This window comes from Mustela putorius, unplaced genomic scaffold, assembly GCF_011764305.1.
Source record: "Mustela putorius furo isolate JIRA1106 unplaced genomic scaffold, ASM1176430v1.1 tig00000174_pilon_pilon_pilon, whole genome shotgun sequence".
NCBI classification, from domain to species: Eukaryota; Metazoa; Chordata; class Mammalia; order Carnivora; family Mustelidae; genus Mustela; species Mustela putorius.
The window spans coordinates 21,491,765-21,513,751 of record NW_025421304.1 but is presented as its reverse complement, the minus strand read 5'-3'; the positions used below and the strand labels follow the sequence as shown (position 1 = coordinate 21,513,751).

At 37.1% G+C, this 21,987-nt stretch overlaps 1 protein-coding gene across 1 annotated transcript in view; it reads left to right on the top strand.

The window, feature by feature from the left end:
• The window catches only part of CDH8 (cadherin 8), a 379,478-nt gene that overhangs the window by 308,205 nt on the left and 49,286 nt on the right, over window positions 1-21,987 (top strand). Inside the window, exons 9-10 of the mRNA XM_004744298.2 lie at window positions 4,437-4,558; window positions 18,007-18,124. Of these exons, the coding sequence (XP_004744355.1) occupies window positions 4,437-4,558; window positions 18,007-18,124 (240 nt within the window). The remainder of the gene's footprint in view (window positions 1-4,436; window positions 4,559-18,006; window positions 18,125-21,987) is intronic.

The following is a 21,987-nucleotide window of genomic DNA, read 5'->3' as shown; positions in this document are numbered from 1 at the left end:
GATAGTTCTCCAGTTCCTGACCTCTGAGAGTGGGCGGAATAAGCAAGGGTTGCTTCCAACACCACAAACTAACTTATCAATGTTTTGTAGATTTTCTTGAATAAATGTTTTTATTTGCCATATGCCCTTAGGACCTTTTTCCAAAGACTTTAATTTAAAATATACTTTTTTTTAAAAACACATTTTTCTGGGAAATGGGATGGTGCTGTTCCTCATGCTGGCATGCCCCAAGTCAAACAACAACAACAAAAAAAAAACCCAGGGATGCCTGGGTGGCTCAGTGGGTTAAAGCCTCTGCTTTCAGCTTGGGTCATGATCCCAGGGTCCTGGGATCAAGCCCTATATCAGGCTCTCTGCTCAGCAGGGAGACTGCTGACTGCTTCCTCCCCTCTCTCTGCCTGCTTCTCTGCCTACTTGTGATCTCTGTCAAATAAATAAATAAAATCTTTTTAAAATAAGTAAATAAATAAAATAAACACACACACACACACACACACCCCAAAGAATAAAACCCGAATTGTTTGTTAAAAAGGCTTTTGAAAAGAGATGTAGTTTGGGCTGAATCTTAAAGGAGAACAAAGGATCGAAAGTTATAAAAAGAAGGGATTAGGCTACACTGTTAGTTAGGGTTAACTGTCCAGTATGTTTTATGCAACCACAAAGGTTACAGAAATTCTGTCTTGTCGTAATCCACTAGCATATCCTTTTTCAGTGCTTGAGTATACAGTTCAGGTTTTCTTTTAATCAGGCATACTGTAAACAACTAAATTAAAAGGAAGTGCCTAAAAAGACATCTAATTCAACTATCAAAGTAAGAAGAAATTTAGTAAATCTGGCCAATTATTAAATAAATGTAAAAAAATACACCATTGCGGTAAACATAATACACAACGCACACACCATGAAATTCTTTACAGTTCTGAGCAGTAGATTCCAAATTGAGTTCTGGGTTTTCCACAGGCCAAAACAAAGAAGAAATTAATTTTTTGAAGATTTTATTTATTAGAGGGAGAGAAAGAGATCACGAGCAGGGTGGAAGGATAGAGGGAGAAGCAGACTCCCCATAGAGCAGGAAGCTACATGTGGGGCTCCATCCCAGGACCCTGGGATCATGACCTGAGCCCAAGGCAGATGCTTAGCCAACTGAGCCACCCAGACACCCTACAAAGAAAAAAAAAAAATCACCATTTCCCAAATGCCCACTGTTGATTAGATTACAAGATATTGTTTACTTGTGGAAGCGCAAGGACAAATTAAGTATCATAATCGGAAGAAACTTCTTAGTCATTCATGAGGTTCCAACAGTATGAAAATGACAGATCCCCCGCCCATGTCACTTCTAACAAACAAATCAGAGTGATGTTTTCCAGGGTTCTGAGCCCTGGGATAGTTAATACCACCTTATCCCTGACACCACATATGAGGAAAAGGTATCCTACTCTAATGTTCAGAGTTAGCCCAATAAGCAGCTCATGCAGCTTTTATCTTTTGTGCTGGAGTCTTACCACCTGTCAGCCATCTAGTTATAAGAGGGGATGCCTCTTTTTTCTTTTTTTTTTTCCTCCAAAAGCTGAGATCAAGAAAAGAAGAGAAAAGAACAGATTTAGCATAATTATCCCTTGCCCAAATGGTGAGGAAAAAAAAAAATCAATGTATGCATGTTTGCCTGTCAGGTGTGTGTGCAGCAGAAGACAGAAAACAAAGGGTATCAGTTGGTAGACTTGACCCAGTCAAACATTGCCCGTAAGTCTGACTCAACAAGTTTAGCATTTTCTTCATTCGCCAAGGAGCAAGATCGTGTTCAAGGAGAACAGCTTTTCCTTGTACTCTCCAGTTCTCAAAGACTGTGCATTTATTTTTCCACTGTCTATTCTACATATGTAGTTTATTAAGCCTATGTTGATCGTTGGCTTTTTGTTAACTGAAGGGTAGAGAAAATATTATAGAAGGTGCCTATAATCATTGAAATACACAAGAGTTGGTCTAGAATGTGGCACCGAGAAAATGGATGTTATATAAATAAATAACTTCTCAGTAGTTTGTAGCGTTGAGATACAGAGAACTACAAAATAAAAATTAATCACTTAAAGGGACTCTGCTTGGGTACAATAGTACCATGAGTAAATACAGGGAATTTAAATTGTTCAGTCTCTCAGGGAGGCTTGCAGATTACTAGTGTAATTCTGGCAATATTAAGGATATATCCACTTCTGCATTTGGTAGTTGGACTCAACACTTAAATAAGTGTTCATCCATGAGATAAGCATTTATAAGAAACCTGTATGTGTTCTTGAAGAAATGGCAGTGATTAGTTACCTTAAGCAAATATATTTTGTTTTGGACTTCAGTATTATTCTGTGCAAAGACCTCATGTTTGGGAGACGAAAGCTACATGTGGGGGTTAATTTTTAACTGAATAATATTGGTAAAGGCATATGTTCCTTTGAATGCCAGTCTCCCCACCTAAAATAGGAGAATCACATTGAATTGAATATAATTCATAGTTCCATATGGTTATAATTCACATAGGATTGAAAGAGATATACTTCCAGAAACATCCCACTGTATAGACCAAATGGTATGCATGGAGCTCATCGTGTTGACAGTTACAAAGGACAAAGGCTAAAATGCCCTTGACTGTGTGCCTCATATTATCTGAGCACCTACTGTCTTCTCTTATTTTTAACGGTTCTAAAAATAAAGTTCTTCATTTTCTTTCGGTTTTCTCCAGAATAAAAGGAGGTTAAGTCACTTGTTCAGGATCACGTAAGGACTAGAAGGCAGAGCCAGCACCCTAAACATTGCTGTTAGGTGCATACACTGCATTCCCTTTTATTCTCTAGCAGCTGCTGTTCAGCTCATGGTAAGGCTAGAGAAGAAGCATAAATCTTTAAAGATATAATTGTACTTTATTTCACATACCTTATACCTTATTTGTCCACCTTAAACAGGTGGATAAGGCACAAAATATAACTTCCCTCTCTTAGGATCATTTAATTTTTTGAAACTTCCCTTTCTATTGGAAACTAAGAGGTCCATGGTTCTTCTCTGAATTAAGAAGAAGAAATTCACTTATTAGAGATAAGACGGTAAAAAAAAAGGGGGTTTATCAAGTGAGACATTTAAGGCCATGGGCTGGATTCTGGGGAAGTGAGGTTATGTTCCACGACTGAGGCGGTGTGAATTCCACCCGGTACTATCTATCCATCCATAGTTAATCCCATTAGCATACTGGAGAGTTGCCATGCTAGTTAACTAAATTCAAATCTTGTAGCATTGCCAGTGGGTTCAACCAACTATAAATTTAGAACACGGCTATGATTATTTAGTGTGTACTTTAGAAGTATTTTGCTACTTCACACACACAAAAATGAGTATTTGAGGGGTTTAGAGCTCTGAATTTAATCAATTATCACAAAGATCACTTTGATACATCAAATGCAAGTCTGTTTCTTCATATTCAAAAGCCACGCACATCCCCCTCTTGGCTTACATATAAATATTCACTGCCACAGAGACACAAATAAATAATTGGCCATCACCAGTGCATTCTGTATAATTTACAAGAGATCAGAAGATTATTACATGGTACAAACTGTATTGCATATATTACAAATGAAAAATCATCACATGGCCAAAGTCAACAATGTATTAGTTAATGCACCAGATTTCTGTGCATGTGTGTGTGTGTGTATGTGTGTATGTGTCTATAACTTTTAAAATTTAAGGATTTAAGGATTAGGATTACGTATTAAATTCTCTGCTGTTGGGATTGACCTGGAAAGAGGAAAAGATTATTATCTGTTTACACTGATGAAAATCTTTATGAAAATGACAATATTAAAATTACTTAGGCTTATCTTACCAGAAAGATCCCAAGGTCAATTTTTGATTAAAAAAAAATAGAATTCACAAGAGGAAGGATTCCCCATCTTTAATATTGTCTTTATCATTGTTAAGGAATCGCTGGACTGGACACCTAGGCCTTTTCCTGGGTTTTTGAGGTTCCTCTTTAACATATGGCCAGTCAAATAGGGTAAGAGCACAAAAATGGCTTGAGTTCTACCCAAGATCAACAAAGAGAGTAATCTTCGTTGAGTAGGGCTTTTTTTTTTTTTTCTTTTGTGTAATGCATTTTATCATTTAAAAAAAGCTTTCTTCATCAGGGAAACCTCTAAGTTTTTCAGAGATGGTCTTTGTCAAGCTAAGCTCCAGCAAATGGTGTTTGAAAGCATAATTTATACTTAAGCAGTCAAGCACGTGCTGTGTTTTCTTTTTTCTTTTCCCTATCGAGTGGTCAGTTTCCATCATCACTATGTTGAAAACACCCTGATTAAAGGAAGTTGAAACAGACACACATGCTTTCCAGAAGAAAGTTGAGTTGCACGTTAAAATGAAGTACCCTCCATGCTGATGTTATTTTTTCCTTCCCATAGGGAACCACAGTCAGATATCACGAGTGCCTGTGGCTATTAAAGTGCTGGATGTCAATGACAACGCCCCTGAATTCGCATCCGAATATGAGGCATTTTTATGTGAAAATGGAAAACCCGGCCAAGTAAATATCTCCATGTTGTTAATGCTGAATATGTTTGTATACAACTGTCTCATATCTGATTAACCTGCGTTCTAGTGAGCATCTCATCATTTACGGTCTGCAAAGTCACAGGCAGGAAACATCCAGATGGGAACAGAGAAGGAGCATTTTTTTTTCTTTTGGAGAGGTTAATTCTCTCTACCCTAGACCACTTGGGCTTCTCAAGTTCAACCCCCTGCTGTGCCATGAACCCAGAGCCAAGTAACCATCTTAAAGTCTCTCGGGCTCTCGCTAAAACAGGGAGGTCTTAGAGAGATGGGGACAAAAATTTTAACCTTCTTAGGACAGAAAGCAAGAGAAAAGCTCACAAGGAGCGCGTTTATGTTTCATAACAACCCTCAGAACCACACCTAAGAGTGGAACCCAGGAAGACCCGTGGTAGAAAGTGATTTTTGCAATCTGTAAAAATGCAGATGTATTTAGATAAACATAGGATGCACGTGATTTAGACATGCAAGGGAAGCATCTGAAAATTGTGTATTGGTGAAACTTTTTTTTTTTAACCTTTCTTATATAGCGTAGATAGGGACACTGTAGACAGATAAAAATAGAGAAATAGGAACGAAGGAAGGAAAAAGGAGGGAGGGAGGAAGAGAGAGGAACAAAAAAGACAAAACCTGCTCTACTCTGAATGTCAAAATGGAAATAGTCTATGTAAAGTTCTAAAAGCACAAATGTAATAGATTTATTTTAACAAGGTGCCAAAGTACTGTATGTTTAAGAAATTTATCGTTTTTCAACTTCCTAATTTATTTCTGGATGGTGACATTTTAATTTAAATAAACAGCAGCTGACAGCTTGACACTGGAGTTGTTAATCCAACTATTCTTGGGCCTCATGTGGGTGTTAGGAATTAAACTTACTATTTGCCGAGTAGCTTACCTGACAAGAGTCAGATTTTTTTTTTTCACCTACAGAAAGGAATAGCGCTGTAGCCCTATACTTTTATTTAATTATTACAAAAGATCAATGTGTTACCCTCCTGTGATACAGCGGACATTTTCCCCTACTCTACTCCCTATATCCCAAGGATTAGCTTCATTTCTGTTTCCCAAAGTAAGACACGAATACATGTGTGTACACACACACACACACACACACACACACGTACAGCTAAAATTCTAGCATTCAAACTCAGTCATTTCAAATATCTAGATGTCATAAATACTGTTAGCAAAATATTCACTTTTCAGGGGCACCTGGTGGCACCTGGTTGAAGCCTCTGCCTCTGCCTTCAGTTCAGGTCATGATCCCAGGGTCCTGGGATCGAGCCCCACATCGGGCTCTCTGCTCGGCAGGGAGCCTGCTCCCCTTCCTCTCTCTGCCTGCCTCTCTGCCTACGTGTGGTCTCTGTCAAATAAATAAATAAAATCTTTAAAAAAAAGAAAAATTCACTTTCAGCAGTGATAGGCTCTTAAAAATATTCTAACATTAAGTTTCCTAATTTCATCATGTGGAACTGCCCACTATCATGTCTGTTGAACATTTTCATTTATAATCTTAAGGGTAGAGTGTATGTGTATATATATATATATATATGTGTGTGTATGTATATGGCAGTAATTAGCACTTGGCTAAGTTAGCAGATCGAGTTGACAGAGTTCGATCAAAATTTACGCAGGTTAGTTTCAAGGATATGGTTGTGTGGACCCGATTGCTCCTGGGGTGATATAGCCAATCAGAGACTTACAAGCCAGACATTTTTGATCATACAGAATCTGTCAAATACTTTAGAATTAAAAAAAAAAATCATGAAAAACTCATCACACAAGTTCCAAGAGTCAATGGCATTGATATTTAAAAAATCCCACATTGGCTTCACTTGTGGTATTGACATATGCATGACTTTGGACCTCCAGGAATCTGGAGGTTTACCCTGTGGATTTTGACTATTTCCAAGGTTTTAATGATTCCTCAGCAGTTCTTACCCTCAGGAAAAAAAATGCGTTGTTTCATCATCTTTCTTCTGCACGATCAAAATAAAAAAAAAAAAAAGCAGTTCATTCTTTGTTTTATGAGTTTTGCATATCAAAATGAATGACTCATTCTGTGAAGAAATGTTTTTGTTGTGTCTCTGTCCACTGCCACTACCTTATCCTCAAGTGAATCTGTTAGGTATGTTTATCAGAGTTCATATTTCCATAAAGAGATCAGATTTTTGACTCCTCACATAAGCTTTGGACATACGACTGACTGGTTGATACACAAGAAGTTGTTCAAACAACTCCTGAATTCCTTGCATCTTTGGTGCTAGTCAGAACTCATGTGTGAATCATTACGCCATTCCTAGTTCACTTTTAATGGCTCAAGGATCTCCTTTTTGTATTTAACCTTTTCTAAAATGCCTATGTATTATCGACTCCAAATAGTGTTTATGTAAGTTCAACACAGATGCATTTTCAGTCATCTCTCAGAACGGCACAAAACGACTTCCTTCATTCTGAAATCAGAATATTCATTGTGAGGTGATCACACACTGATGAAAAACAAATGTCAATAGTATTAGCACTAAATTCATTGTTCTATCGGTATTTTCCACTATTACTGTTGGCTTTAAAACAGCCTCAGGGAAAGGAATGTAGGACTCTGAAATGTCTGGTTTGCCTGGAAGGTATGGATTTAAGGCTGAACTCAAAGGGAATCAGCGGCCTGACAAATGAGGCAGCTGGAGATTATTAGTAATAATCAAGGGCAAGCCAGTAAAAACCAGTCTGTAAAGACCTTCTGGACTGAGAACACCTCTAGAAAGAGGTTTTTGAAACCTCTCACAAAATGAAAGCCAGTATCCACATGAACATAGAGAATTCTACTGTGCTTGACTAATTTTTTTTTTTTTTACCCCCAATGAACACACTCATTTAAACAAAGAATCAAGTAAAATAAAAACTTTAACAAGGAAGGAAGCACGCCACTTTTCTCTTCTCTATACATAGACCTCCGGGACAGAAGGCATCTGTCCTAGAATTGTCATAGGTTCACTTTGAAAGTGGAATTGGAATTCCTATCTGCTTCTCCCACCTTTTATGTCTTAAGAGTAACAACCACCCATGACAGAAATAGTTCAGAGGCCTCATTTGAAATAATCCCTCCATTACATAATTAAATGTTAACATGGTATATACTATTCCTAGTTACTTCTATTAAAAAACCACTTCCCCACTAGGTAATGTATCTCAAGTCAAAAGTTTTAAGATGACTTTAGTCTTCTTAACTCCGTCACCGCAGGATAGAATCATCTACAGATTGCTCGACCCTCAGTTTAACAGGAGGAATAAGAGTCTTTCCACTGACTCTTGCTCTAATGGCCAAGACAGAAATGACGTTATGGATGAAAGATTTCAAGATCAGAAAGCAAAATATGTAAGAGACAGCCCATGTGTCTGATAGGATGGTAGGTTTAGGTCCGTCAGTAAATACTTATTAAACACAAACTATGTACCAGGACTTGAGAAGGTACTGGGGATTTAGTGGCAAACAACACCCTAAACAACAGTCTTTTTCCCTTCTAGAATTTTCTCTCTGGCAAACACGTAATAACATTAGAAATGATAGAATTGCGAGAACATTCCTCAATTCCTCTGGGCAGAAAGGAGGCTGAAGAGCTGAAGGGAAAAGGAGCTCTCTCACGGAAAAGACCTCTTACTATAGGCCCCGTCCCACCAGAGACAGGAAACATCTATCAAGAGCTGAAAAGGAGTCAGCTGGGGCTAAACCAGGTTCTCTCTGAAGAGAATGGTAATCTGGCTGGACGGGTGGAGGAACAGGTAACAGCTGTGGAGAAACCAGTACCTTCCTTCCTTATGCTTGACAACAGCACCCTCGGAACCAAACATGAAAGAAAAGTAGAGAATTTTAGTGACCAGTGTGGGTCAGAGGGCCTTCCATAACTCCTACCGCCTGTCCCCTCACTGGGGTCTTTCTGGGATTTTGTTTCAGAGGCTAACCCTTTGTTTACCATACAGACCTAATTAGGAGAACTTGCTCCAGATGGTTCACTGATGCAACGACTACACTGAAAATGCTGCATCTCCAGGTGTGAGTCGAAGTCTCTTATTTAGTCCCAGAGAATATTTCCTTGTTCGAGAACTAGTTAGATGACAGACTGCTTCAGCTCTTTCTTCCTTCAGGAAGGAGCTTCCCCTTTTACTACATATAAATCCAGTGGCATATAATTGGTGATTCATCACCCTCTCTAGAATCCCGAGGCTTGCTATTTGGCATCGAGTTAATTATGTCTGGACTTAAAAAAACAAAACAAACAAACAAAAAAACACAGCTCTGGTTTACTTTTTAAAATTCCTTTGTCACGGACCAATACTGTAACAATATGATGCTTGCTTATCTTAGGGATATCATAGGTCGAGTTAAAAAAAAATAAAGCAAAAAAAATAACATCTTATATTTCTAGATATGTATCTAGCCAGTGCTTGGCATGGAATGAATATTCACAAAATTTTAGAATCACAGTTCTAATTCATTTCATTCAGCAGTGACAAATATTTCAATAACTAGTTTCTCAGATATTACCATGGAAACCCTTGTTTTACTCACAGACACACGGTGCACAAACTAACCTTTTCAAATGAAAAATCATTTGTTGAACAGTATTTCTTGTGCATCTACAAGATGCTAAGTATTGTAATATGACCTGGGGAAACAATGTAAAAAGAACAACAACAACAAAAAATGTTCTCTCTAATGGAACTTAACGAGGAAAGGGCTTATTAAAAAAAATAAAATAAAAAAGGTAGAATGAATCCATAATATAATTTCAGGTTTTGAAAACTGGATTGAAGGGAACATGAGCACAACTAGACAAGGGAACAAAGAAAAAGCAGAGATCTACTTGATATAGTGTTTTCAGAGAAAGCCACTTTTTAGGTGGGTATCATGTGAACTAAAACTGAAAAAAAAAAAAATGGGAAAGGGCTAGGCATTCAAAGCCTGGAAGCAAGAGCCTTCTAGCCAACAGGATAAGCTTGTGCAAAGACCCTGAAGGTAGAAAGACCTTGGTGTGCTTAAATAATTGAAGACCTCTGTGGCTCAAGTGTAATCATAAGAAGAATGCAATAAGCAAAAGACTGAGATTGAATGAAAAGGGTCCTATTTTGGATAAAATGTACACACACACACACACACACACATACACACACACATATGCAAGGAAGCAGCAAAAACAGTTAAAGACTGTAACTGCAAAAAATGGGAGTAGTCTGGTCAAAGGTGGGAGCAAATGAGATGGAGATAAGAATGGTGAAAGCTGTATGCTTACATGAGTGATGTAATATAGCAGATGCCCCACCTACAAACAACATCGCTGCTTCACAGGTGTGATTGCAGATAAGGGGGCTGAGGCTAAAAAGGGGTGAGGGACTTCCCCAAGGCCAAGAAAAGCAGCATAGGTAGGTTTCCCACGTCCTTGTACTTTCTAGGATCTTACTATGCTTCCCAAGGAAGCCCACTTTGAGACTCTGTTGCCTGTGTGAGTCACTTCTTAGAAATAAGATTCTGATTAGAGTGAGCATTTTTTTTTTAGGTTTTATTTATTTATTTGACAGACAGAGATCACAAGTAGGCAGAAAGGCAGGCAGAGAGAGAGGAGGAAGCAGGATCCCCGGCAAGCAGAGAGCCCAATGTGGGGCTCAATCCCAGGACCCTGAGATCATGACCTGAGCCGAAGGCAGAGGCTCGACCCACTGAGCCACCGAGGCGCCCCAAGAGTGAGCATTTTTCAAAAGGGAAAAAAGTCAGGTCCTATGACCAACAAAGATACTTGATCCATAGTCATTCCACAAAATCTCCAGTGAAAAGAACCAAGAAGTTAGAAAGTAGAAATTATCCGTTATAAACGCCAGCAATGAATGAATTCGCTACTTTATTTTTAAAATTTCTGTTGATTTTTTCCTAATAAATGTGAAACAGTGAATCAAAAACACGGCATTCTATAATACTCATGAAACAATAAATTTAGATTTAATTTTAACTTCCCTGCCAGCAGGCATCTTTCAGGATCTATCTGCATACACAGAGGGAGACAGGATTGATTTTTAAGACAGATGAAATTGATGACCTCAACAAAATGCATAAAGTACTATTTTCATTTTAGGGGGGGTGTCGAGTAAGGAGATGGTAAATTAGTAGAATGCATAAAACGGTATTTGAAAAAAATCATGTGTAACAAAACATATTTCAAGATAGTCATTAACGAAAGTATGACTTTTAGAGCTCACCTTTGGCAGAGGGGAAAGCATAAGTAAAAAATGCAGTGGAGGGGTTTGAAGCTAAAACAATCAAAGTGTGAGCCACAGCTTTGCCATTTACTAATTTTGTGAACTTCTGCCTTAATGTCTATTAAACTCTCATATTTTAGAAATACCTGGTACAATATCAAGTGCATAGTAAATAATTGTAATTACTATCAATATATATTTTAACTAATCTCATAAGCTAAAAAGCAAAATACACTTCACTTATAATGTTTTGTTATTTCATTATTATTATTATATCTGCATGAATTTGATTTGGAGCAAAACATTATAGTCTGTCAAGGGTCAATATAACGGAAGACAATCTAGTTCCCTGTATTGGGATAATTCTTCCTCTGATAATTTCCAAGTATATTATTTATTAAGGGTGAAGAGAGGGTTTGTATTCCCCGCTATGTATTTGTGAGTTATTATATTTATTTTTTCATATAGACTGGAATCCAATGACAGGAACACATACAATCCGAACCTTTTTGTGAAGTCGTGTTTGCAGCTGATGTATATATCAGCTGAATCTCTTGTATGGTTCCAAATTCCATGGGTTTGATCTGGCCCCTGACCTCAACAAGATCAATATTCCACAGAGAAAATGGTGTCAGGGATTGTTTCAAATTCTTGATCTATTTCATGCAAATATATTTTCCATGTTTTATTTTCAACCTGTTACTGAATAAGAATTTAAGATAGAAATAAGGTGGGCACATGTGCATGCTTCTTTCCATGTGATCTTAGAAGTCATGTGGACACCTTTTTGAAGACAGTAAAATTGACACTTGATAGTAAATGGCCTTAGGCCTCGGCTTTGTGCTCATGACATAAACTGGGTAACATGCTACCAAGAGGAGCCGACATGTTGTTGGAATGGCAGAGATGCCCATGCAGATGACACAGTCACCACCCGCTAAGGGGAGACAGTGCCTCCGCAGAGAGGTGGAAATCTTCCTAGCCTTTAAGATTCAAATAAGTTTTGAAGGATAGCGTTTCTCAAAGTGAGTGCCTGAGAAAAACGTGTAGGGTATAACACATCGATATATGGGGCAGCATGCGGGGGGTGTGTGTCTGTGGTTTACCTAATAAGACTGCAAAGCACTGAATTAAAGAAGTTCACAACATCTTCTTCTGCTTGTTTTGTTTAAGTGTAAGATTCCTTTGCATTTAGAAGCACATATGAATCACAAGAGGGCTGGGTCGTCTTGGGCATTTAGCAAACAGCTGATTCTAGAATCTTCACAATTTCCTTCAGAGGAAACTATATAATAGTGGTAAATGGAACCCAGTCAAAAATCCCTCTCTAGCAAGATAAACGGTGCCACACATGTTCAGCCTAGAAAGTGATGTTTATGATGGTAAGGAGACATCAGGAAGCAGTCCTGTGAAGTCATATCATGGAAGATGGAGAAAAGAAATTGAAAGGAGCCTGAGACTTCTCCGCTATATTAGAAAGTGTGGGTTCTACCCTATCAGTGGAGTTTACAAAGAAAAGCAAGTAAAGGAATGTTTTAAAGGAGTAATTCAGAGGTGCACGAAATACACATGAAACATGCAGAGTCCAGAAGGAAAAGGACATAACAAACTGGAAACCCCAAATGTTGTATAAACACATTCTTCAGGAGCCCTTGCTTTGTATCATTTTATCTCAACTTAGTTTTGGGAAGGGAGAGAGCAGTGAAGGAAACAGAAACAGAGGAAAATGTCAGAAGTTCTACAAATGGGTTTGTGAAGGCACAGCCCCCAAATGTCTACCCAGAGGACTGAGGACTTCACTAGGTTTTAAAAGAGACTTATCAGATCAAATCTATATCCTCCCGTTGTATTTTCCATAGGTCAGATGGTATATGCTCTGAACAGCCACCTAATGGTTTTTAAAGAAAAAAAAAAAAAGTCGTCACGCGAAAAAGGGCGGAGCGGGGCATGGGAATGGGAAAACACTCTGGGTAGAAAAAGAAAAATCTTGGTAGAGATTGGATTACCATGCAAATTATAAAGCAAATCTCCAGGAACTATCAAATAGCTATGATTAGTGCTTCTGTTTGAACTATAGTATACAGTTGTGAAATAAGGGAGGATAATTGGGTCATTGTATGGATTTTACTATAATTTCCCAAATTCCAGTACTTCCTCTTTTTTTAAATTTATCATCATTGTTATGACTTTGATTTCCCTTGTGCATATAACTTTTATCTTCAAGGGCCCCTCTTTTAGGGGACGGTTCTTAACCTATTTTGTCTTATTTCATTCAGTTATATAATTCACTGATAATCTGATAATATGGCCTCTCCTTCTCCTATATGTACATACATGGATAACTCCACTTCACTTTCAAGCTGACAGGTTCGAGCCATGTGACAGTCATTCATAGATCATCCTTTCTTTTCCCAAGTTTAAAACTCCTGCTCTAAGAAACAAAATTAGTATTTCAAGAAAGCTAATATTGATTATCAGCAGTAAGCTGGTCATAACGGGCAGAAGAATAAATAGAAAACCACAAACGATGCTGTCCTTCCTGCAGTACCTCTGACTCACTCTCATTCAACCTGCTTTCCATCACCTTCCAACTCACACCACCCACAGAAAGATGTGCCAAGAAAAAAAGAAAATCAGGTTTTGTCTGAGAAAGTGACAGCATACTCTGATTGTAGACACCATCTTGGCTATCAGTGTTGAGAGTTCCTGGAGCACAGATGTATATCACAGAAGTCTGGAAAGCATCCCAAAAGCTGCAGGAGTCCCCTCTTACCTTGCCCACACTCACAGGGAACTATGATGTCTCAGTCTTCTTTTTGTCCTGCTGTGTGTCAGAATCAAAAGGGGAGCTTTATCCCCGGAAAGAGCAACAACAAGAATGCATGAGGACATCCTTATGGCTCTCCAAAATACTGAAGGTCTAAACCCCAATTTAACTGAAATACACGTGCAGAATGTACGAATGTCCACAAGAACTGGAGGCAGCCTGATGGACTGGGGCAGGAGGATGCAGGTAGTTTGTTATTAGATCTGGGATCAAATGTTATGTATCACATCTTTGGTGTACTAGGTTCCCATATGTCTCTTCATACATACTTCTCAAGGTTATGTGAGAATTAGTGCTGATGCTAAAAGATGCTGACATCATTCATTCATTCATTCATTCATTTGTGCAAAACATATGAAACAGTTTACCACGTGCTGTTCTTACAGCAGTGAGGGGGCAAAAATCCAACTTATCATATATAATCATGCCTGGTTCTTAAAAACAAGTCAATGAATAATATCTATGGACTCTTACAGGAGATTTCTAATAGATCCCATGACAGTTTCATGGCTCTAAACAGATCCGATTATCAGAAATGTGTTTGTTGGATGCTTGCCTGGCAAAAAGTTAATAATGACATGGGCACGTCACTGTTATTAAATATTTTTGAATTAATGTAAAATAGTCTAAACTAAAGTTTAATCATCTCTGCTAATGAAAAACCCAAGTTCGGTATGAGTCTTTTTTTAGTAAAATAGTTAGAATTATGATATGGCCCCATAATTCTCAGAATTTTTCTTTTTTTAGTTTCATGACTTAGAAAGGTTATTTCATTTCAAATTAGTAATCTCAAGAAATAGAATCGAGTCTGCTCCCTAGAATTCCAAGTATGGCCCTGAAATTCATTTCCTTATTCCAACATTCCAGATATACTTTATTTTTCAGAAAGTTTTTATGTAAACTTTCAGCTTCCCTTGAAATTAATCCACAATAAATGATCAAACATTAGATTTTTCAATTGCATCCTAAGGCTGATAAAAAGGAAAAAACATTTAAACTAAATCCTATCTATGTACTCCTAAAAATCTATGACCTCCCCAGAAATTTTTACATCATCTCCTTGAAATAGTTATCCAGTAAGCTAACAGTTAACTGATGTCATAGTAGCTCACAGGGGGAAATGTGTGTGATTTTCATTTGCCATTTACTCAATGTGCCTATAAAATCTGCTTGTGTGGAGGTGCACTTCCTTGAATAAATCTGTTTTTTTCTTCCATTGTTTAAACCTAAGTGTGTTCAGATGCTATTACATCAGTGAAAATTTCAGCCTTTTAGATAGGAGTATCTTAATGCATTTTAATAGCATAAAGTCCTTTAAGTGATTTACCATGCGTCCACTTTTAGATAAAATGTCTAGACAGTAGCCATCTGCATTAAGATAAAATGAAGTGTCAAAAATGGTTTAAGCCAAATTCTTAACTTGTTCATGGGATATGTGGAAGTTGATTTAAAGAGTCACCATTTCATCACTTTTCCTCCAACACATCACACACTGAGTTTGTATTTAACCTAATGAATAATAAGGAGGAAGCTGTAAACACCCATCTTCTCCCTTAACTGAAATCAGTTCATCTAGGACTTTAGCAGGCTTCAGAATCACCTAGAAGGCTGTTTACAATGCAGATTTCTTTTTTTCTTTTTAAAGATTTTATTTATTTATTTGACAGAGATCACAAGTAGGCAGAGAGACAGGCAGAGAGGGGGGAAGCAGGCTCCCTGCTGAGCAGAGAGCCCGATGCGGGGCTCTATTTCAGGACCCTGGGATCATGACCTGAGCTGAAGGCAGGGGCTTTAGCCCACTGAGCCACGCAAGCACCCCTACAATGCAGATTTCTAGACCTCACCTCAAGGCTTTCTGGGTCAGTAGGCTGAAGAAGTTGCAAGTCTAACAGAGTCCCTGGCTCAAGTAGAAGATGGAAACAAAGCATATTCATTGCAGGTGTAATGTTTCAAAGTTTAGACCAAACTTCTGAGATAATGGCATGACAGGTAATTACAGTCCTTTACTTCAGGTAAGCTAAATTATTGTATCTTTTGTTTTGGTCCTGGTGGCTACACTAATGAAATAACTCATGTAGATCCACTTGCCAGCAGGTCTGAGTGTTTTCCATGCAGATTACTTAGAAATATTAGAAATGGTATCCACAGAGGAGCTCTATCCACTAAATACATCATAAGAATGCGTTTAGTCATGAATGATTTTCACCCCAGGATAAAGGAAAGCTCTCCTTTCATTTGCCCTTCTTCTCTTGTGCTGACACACTTCGAGAGTTGCTCTTTCAACTGGTGCACATGGACAGAGGAGTCCTTTTGAAACAAAATTGGATAAAGGGAGCAGGGAATGTTCCAGATGCTGAAAAAGAAACCCACTCCCCCTTTCCGCCCTGTTCTTTATAACTGTCTCAAAGAAGTTTCCTGTCAAATTCCTCTCTTAAATATTTGGACATGTAGGTGAGCCATAAAAGAGTTATTTGTGTGTTCCCAGCTTCTCCCCTTAGGTTTCCATTCTTTTGTTTTTATAAAGCTAGAAGCCCAGGGCATCTCTCTGTACTTAAATGTCAAGGCAATGATGCTAGGTGTTCAGACAGAGTAAATATCATTATATTGGCATCTAATCTGATGAGGTTAGGGAATTGTTTGGGTAACAGAAGCTGGTACACTTCTCATGGGGCTGTGTCATGAATAAATGGTGGTGACTCTAATAAAACAACAACAATGACGATGATAATAATATTCATTAAACATTCACTAGGAACCACATGCTCTATGAAGAGACTGACTTGAATTTATGTCAGTTGTCAAAACAGCCCTCTGAGAAAGGTGCTTTTTATTTGCAATTTTAGGAATACAGGAAAACTGAGTTTTCAGAAAGACTAAAGTAACTCTCAGTGTCACGCAATGAGTAAAGGGTAAAACTATGCCTTCTATCAGGGCTACTCAATTTCAAGTCCATTATATTGATGACTACCTCACTTTCTTAATCGTAAGTTCTAGTTCACACTTTTTGGGGTTATATTGTTACTCAAGCTAAGCACGACGATAAGATATTTTACAAGGTCCTTAACAAAAGTAAAACACCTACCAGGTAAGAATATGTCCCAATTTAAAAATGGAGAAATAGAAGCTGAAAGAAGCTGTGTCCTTTAGGTCTCAACTTTTCATATAGTATATGCTCAATACAAGGCAAAAGTCACAGCTGTTCAATGTTGTTCTTACAATTGTTTAGGTGATGTTACAAGGCAAAGATCTCCTTCACTCAAAAAGAAATGATCCTTTTTTATTTATCTTCAATAAAATTGGCAAAGTTGAATGGGACCTAATTGTTCAAACAGCCCTAACAAATTAGGTATCATCATTACGTTCATCTAAATTCACAAACCTGGGAACATTTCCCTGTTCATTCTTTTTTATGACCAATCTGATATCACCTCAATTGTCATGCTTTGCGGGCATTTTTGGGGTAGAAATTAAGTTGTAGTTATTACAGTAGTAGTATAAACCATAAGTTTTACCACATTAACTGATGTCCAGTGTTTCATATTGAAGTGATTAATATCACAGGATCATAAATATGAATTATTAAGCTGATCCTCTGACATCCCAAGAAACAACTTAGCGCTAAGTTAATGCAGCTTTGCAAATGAAATAAGCACATTCAACCAGCACCGATTCCAAGTATGTGTATCTATCCAAACAGTTCTCTGCACAGTGGTAATTCTCCTAATCCCTATAATTTATTCATCTCAGGATACACTCCAAAGCATTGTTTGCATGTGTTAACCACTCGCTTTAAAAACAGTATTCATTATTGGGAGGGAACAGATGCAACTCTTCAGAAAGGTTTGTTGCAGTGATGTTTGTGCCGAGGAACATTCTATTTGGCAAACATTTGTAGCCTGATGAGTAAAATAAAAGATGCATTTTCAGGGTTAAGATTTAAGTTCTTTACTTCCAAGATCCTCCCAAGGGCCACACTACAATCACTGTAACAATTCCAAATCTCATTATAGATGCCCGGATAGACTCAAATTGGAAAGAAAACCTGTAATTACCCAGTGGACTTGTCAAATATTCTCAATTTTGTTATTTTTGAGCCACAACCACCAAGTGGACATTAAGGTAATGACCTTAATTTTCATCAGTTTATCAAAAACTGAGATTTTAATGCGATAAATGTTTCTCCTTGTTCTTGGCACAAACCATCCACAACAACTCAGAAAACTGAAAAAAAAAAAAAAAAGAATTTCTTGGACCAAAGTATTAATCCACTAAAGAGATGTCCCTCAGCTTTTAGAGGCGGTATAAGCCCTCTGATGTCATCAGAAATGCTGATGTCGAGTTTTATGTTACAGGTCATTCAAACAGTGAGTGCCATGGACAAAGATGATCCCAAAAATGGACATTATTTCTTATACAGTCTTCTTCCAGAAATGGTCAACAATCCGAATTTTACCATCAAGAAAAATGAAGGTAAATATATTAGCCCTGTGAAACAGGGTAGAACATAAATTGGAAAATTAGGTGTTGTTTCATAATTTGACTGAAAATATCAATAAAATAATTTTTGTTCACCCAAGAGCAGTTGAAACTTAGATTATCAGCCTAGTGGCTTGGTAATTACATCACTTCCTCTTTCCAATATTGAAACAATAGATAAGAAAACTATTAATGTAAAAGTTAATTTTATCCTAGGGAATACCTCAATCACCTTACTTTGAAGACTGAACAGTAAGATTTAACCTCTAGGAAAGCTCCAGGAATTTTGAGATACTGTGATATCTGTTAGAGAAGGAACTGGCTTATACTTCGCAGTTGTTAAGTTTTAATTGAATGTTTACCAAGTCTTTAACGAAAGCCTATCCTAATTTTGCCTGATTTGTGGGTATACATTAGAGGTATTTGTTTTAAGCCTGTACCAACTTTGATGATAGCAATTAGATCAGGAAATCCTTCTTGAAGGACACTTCTTATCAGTATTATTTTAGAGCTAATATAAACTGATTTTATTGTTAAGTCTTTCACTAGTGGAAGACATTTAATCCATTTCATTATTTCTTGAGAACCAAGTTTGGATTAACTGTTTCCCCTATTGTCTATTACATGTGAAGGTCATAGATCTCTCTTTTTTTTTTTTAAAGTCTATCTCATCTGTACATTTTTGTTTCCTATGCTGTTGTATCTTCAACAAGCATTTTTCACTGTTTATTTTGGCCCAGGTATATTTAAGTCTTAGTTTCGGCTGTTTTGAATGATTAGGAAAATAAATGGATTGCCTTAAGCTGTCTCCCAGCTTTACTATAGGTGTTTGTTTGGATTTCTGAACGGTCTCTGTAAAAGCTATACTCAATTAGAAGAGTAAAATTTGGTTCATGACATTTGTTTGGGTTATTTGCTATGTTCTGTTTCAAGGAGGTAGTGAATTTTGCTAACATTTCATTTATGAAATAAGTAACATTTTATGACTCTTCTTATATATATTATGGCCTTGCCTTTTAACATAATGCTACTTAATTCTTTGGAGATGCTCTGATAGATATGAATGCATCACCAGAAATGAAATGACTAACTCGTTTTACAGATACTACTCATTGAGCTGGCTTCCATTATTATACACATGAAGGAGACAAAATCCTGTTCTTTTGTCTCAATAATGGGGTAGTCCTTTGTTAGCCTCCCCTAACTAGGAATTGTACTGCAAGTATATTGTCTTTGTTTGTTTGTTTGATTAACCACATTTCTTTTTTATGGAAGTCACATGAATATGTCTAAGACGAAAAACAACTCAGAAAGCCAAAACTGGGTTCTAAGTCTGGTATAAGTGTGACCCATCCTCATTTTGACTGTGAGTTAATAGGTATCAGTCTTTATTTTTACATAGGCAATGCCCTACATTTAAAAATTTCCTGTGAAGAAATGTTTTCCCATCCCATTCCAAAGGTTCTGGGTTTCTCAGCATTTTCTGTGCATGCAATTTCAAGATATGCCTGTAAGAGAAGTACAGCCCATCAAAGGCACTAGATAGGCATGTGCTGAGTGAGTGAGAGGCTTGGGTGCCAGGGAAAGTGTAGTTTTATACTGTATTAGCTATGCCCCAAACCTATGAAAGGGGAGATTTTTGTCTGACAGTGAATGAATTTCATGTGCTTACCCTAAATTTTAGAATCAGTAGAAAGTAAAAGTTTATAAACCTCTTTTTGCCCTATCACACATGGCAATAATCCCTTCAATAGAATATTTAAAAGACTGTGTGTTATCTGTTTTATTTTGAAACTACAAAATGGAAGTTACACTTTCATGTCACAGGTTTGTGTGTGTGTAAAATAATTGAAAAAAGAAAGATGCCAGGTGTTGCAAATATTTTGTGGAAAGCACACTCTCTGTGCCACAATTGTTTATTTTAAATTGTGTGTTTATTTTGCCAAGAGTGACCACATAATTTATTATGGTATGTTTTTTAAAGTGATAGGGGTTGCAATTTATATTTGTTCCTGGAAAAACATAACCAGGACTATCTTGTGAAAAACAGGACATGTGTTCACTGTGATTCTGGATTTAGGATCCAAACATTCAACATCTCCATAGAGTAAATCATGAGCCCAGTGGTCTTTGGAATAGATGTGTATAATTTATACTCTATCTTCCTTTTCCTAGATCAGAAATTTATGAATTTTGCTCTTTAGACCTCAACCTTTTTGGCATCTGGATAGTTATTGTAAGACTAGCGGGGGGGGCGGGGATGGTCCCTTCTTCATATGTAGAAACAATTAAAGTAATGGGAAAAGGTTGTCAGATTTAAAATGGTGGAGATATATAGGTAAGTAGATAGATAACCAAATATTTTGTTAGCCTATTACCCATTCCCATTCCCTAGTAATGACAGCAACAACAAAAAAATACAAATACAAAAAGTCCAAATACTAGACATTATTTATTCTTAAACTATGGTATATTCTATGTTTGAAAGTTGGAGAGAATTAAGTAGTATTATTATATTTAGAGTTTTTTTTCTTTACATAAGATGGGCTTTAAAATGAGCATTAGCTGATGTTTCTGCACTGACAGTGTCATGATTTGCAAGTCCCAGGGTAAGGTTTTTGAGAAAGTCAATATATCCAAATTCATAATTGATGGGTAGATAATTCCCCTGTTTAATAAGATCCTTATAGGAGATGGTTTTAGTATTTGGCATTTTCTGAGGAACTTGTAGCCACGTCTTTCAACTTAAAGTTACTGTGATCTTTCTCCTCCCTCATACAGATTGGTCCTTCTGCAATTTTTAGCAGACTAATTCATAATCAAAGGCAAAATGAGATAGAAATTAGCTGTCTCTTATCTCCTACATGGTTGAGTGATTTCACAAATAATTCTCTTTCTGAATATATGAGATTCACATTTCATCCAGATTAGGAAAGCAACCTTCAATACCAATGAAGGTGAAAACAAAGGTCAAAGATATGATGAGTCATGTATATCATATATAGACACCAATCACAGCACTTTGATTTTCATCAATTATATGGCCTAGTCATTGGTTTCTCCATCTTCCAGTTGGGGTGAATTTAGAAGCAAGAGGAGTTTTGCTGACCACATTTCATATTGGCTTCCATTTTAACTGTGAAAGTGGAAGATACTCTACAATTAAATAAAACAAGACAGGGAAGATAAATGGATCTTTTACAGATACAGGACTATCTTGCTTGCAGAAAATTTCAGGTCTGCCAGAAACCTGATCTTCTCTAGCCTGCACATTGTTGTTAAAAGGTATGACTAGAATTGCCAGAAAGCAGTCTGGTCAAATGGGAGTCTTTATGTTTTTCAATGAATTACTTGAATCATGTGTGTAGAGAAATGAGAAAAAAAATAAAACCCTGCTCCCTAGAGAGGACATTATGGAAAGGAAACAATTAGACAGTAAACTTGGCCTTAATTACAACTTGGTTAGGCTTAAGAAAAGACACCAGGGATCCAGGGTACTTAAAGACACTAATATTTTTTTCCTCTTCTTGATATCTCCTTTTTGAACAAATTCCTATTGATAAGGACCACACTCAATAGGTGTAATTTTGACAATTAATTTAAATAATGTCAATGCTGACTAGAGCTTTGAAATAAACGTGCCTTGGGTTATCTCAATGTCCATGACATCTTACCTGTTTAGAATATAAATCATGCTTTGTTTTGTGAGATTTCTATCTCAATAGACTGGCCAATATCAAGCAGTATGTGTTTTATGTCTTTTTATCCTCTGGAAGCATCCCTTGTAAGAACAATTATTTCAAGCCCTGGTTACCCTATCTGTACTATTAGGATAGAAATACCTATTCACCCTCAAA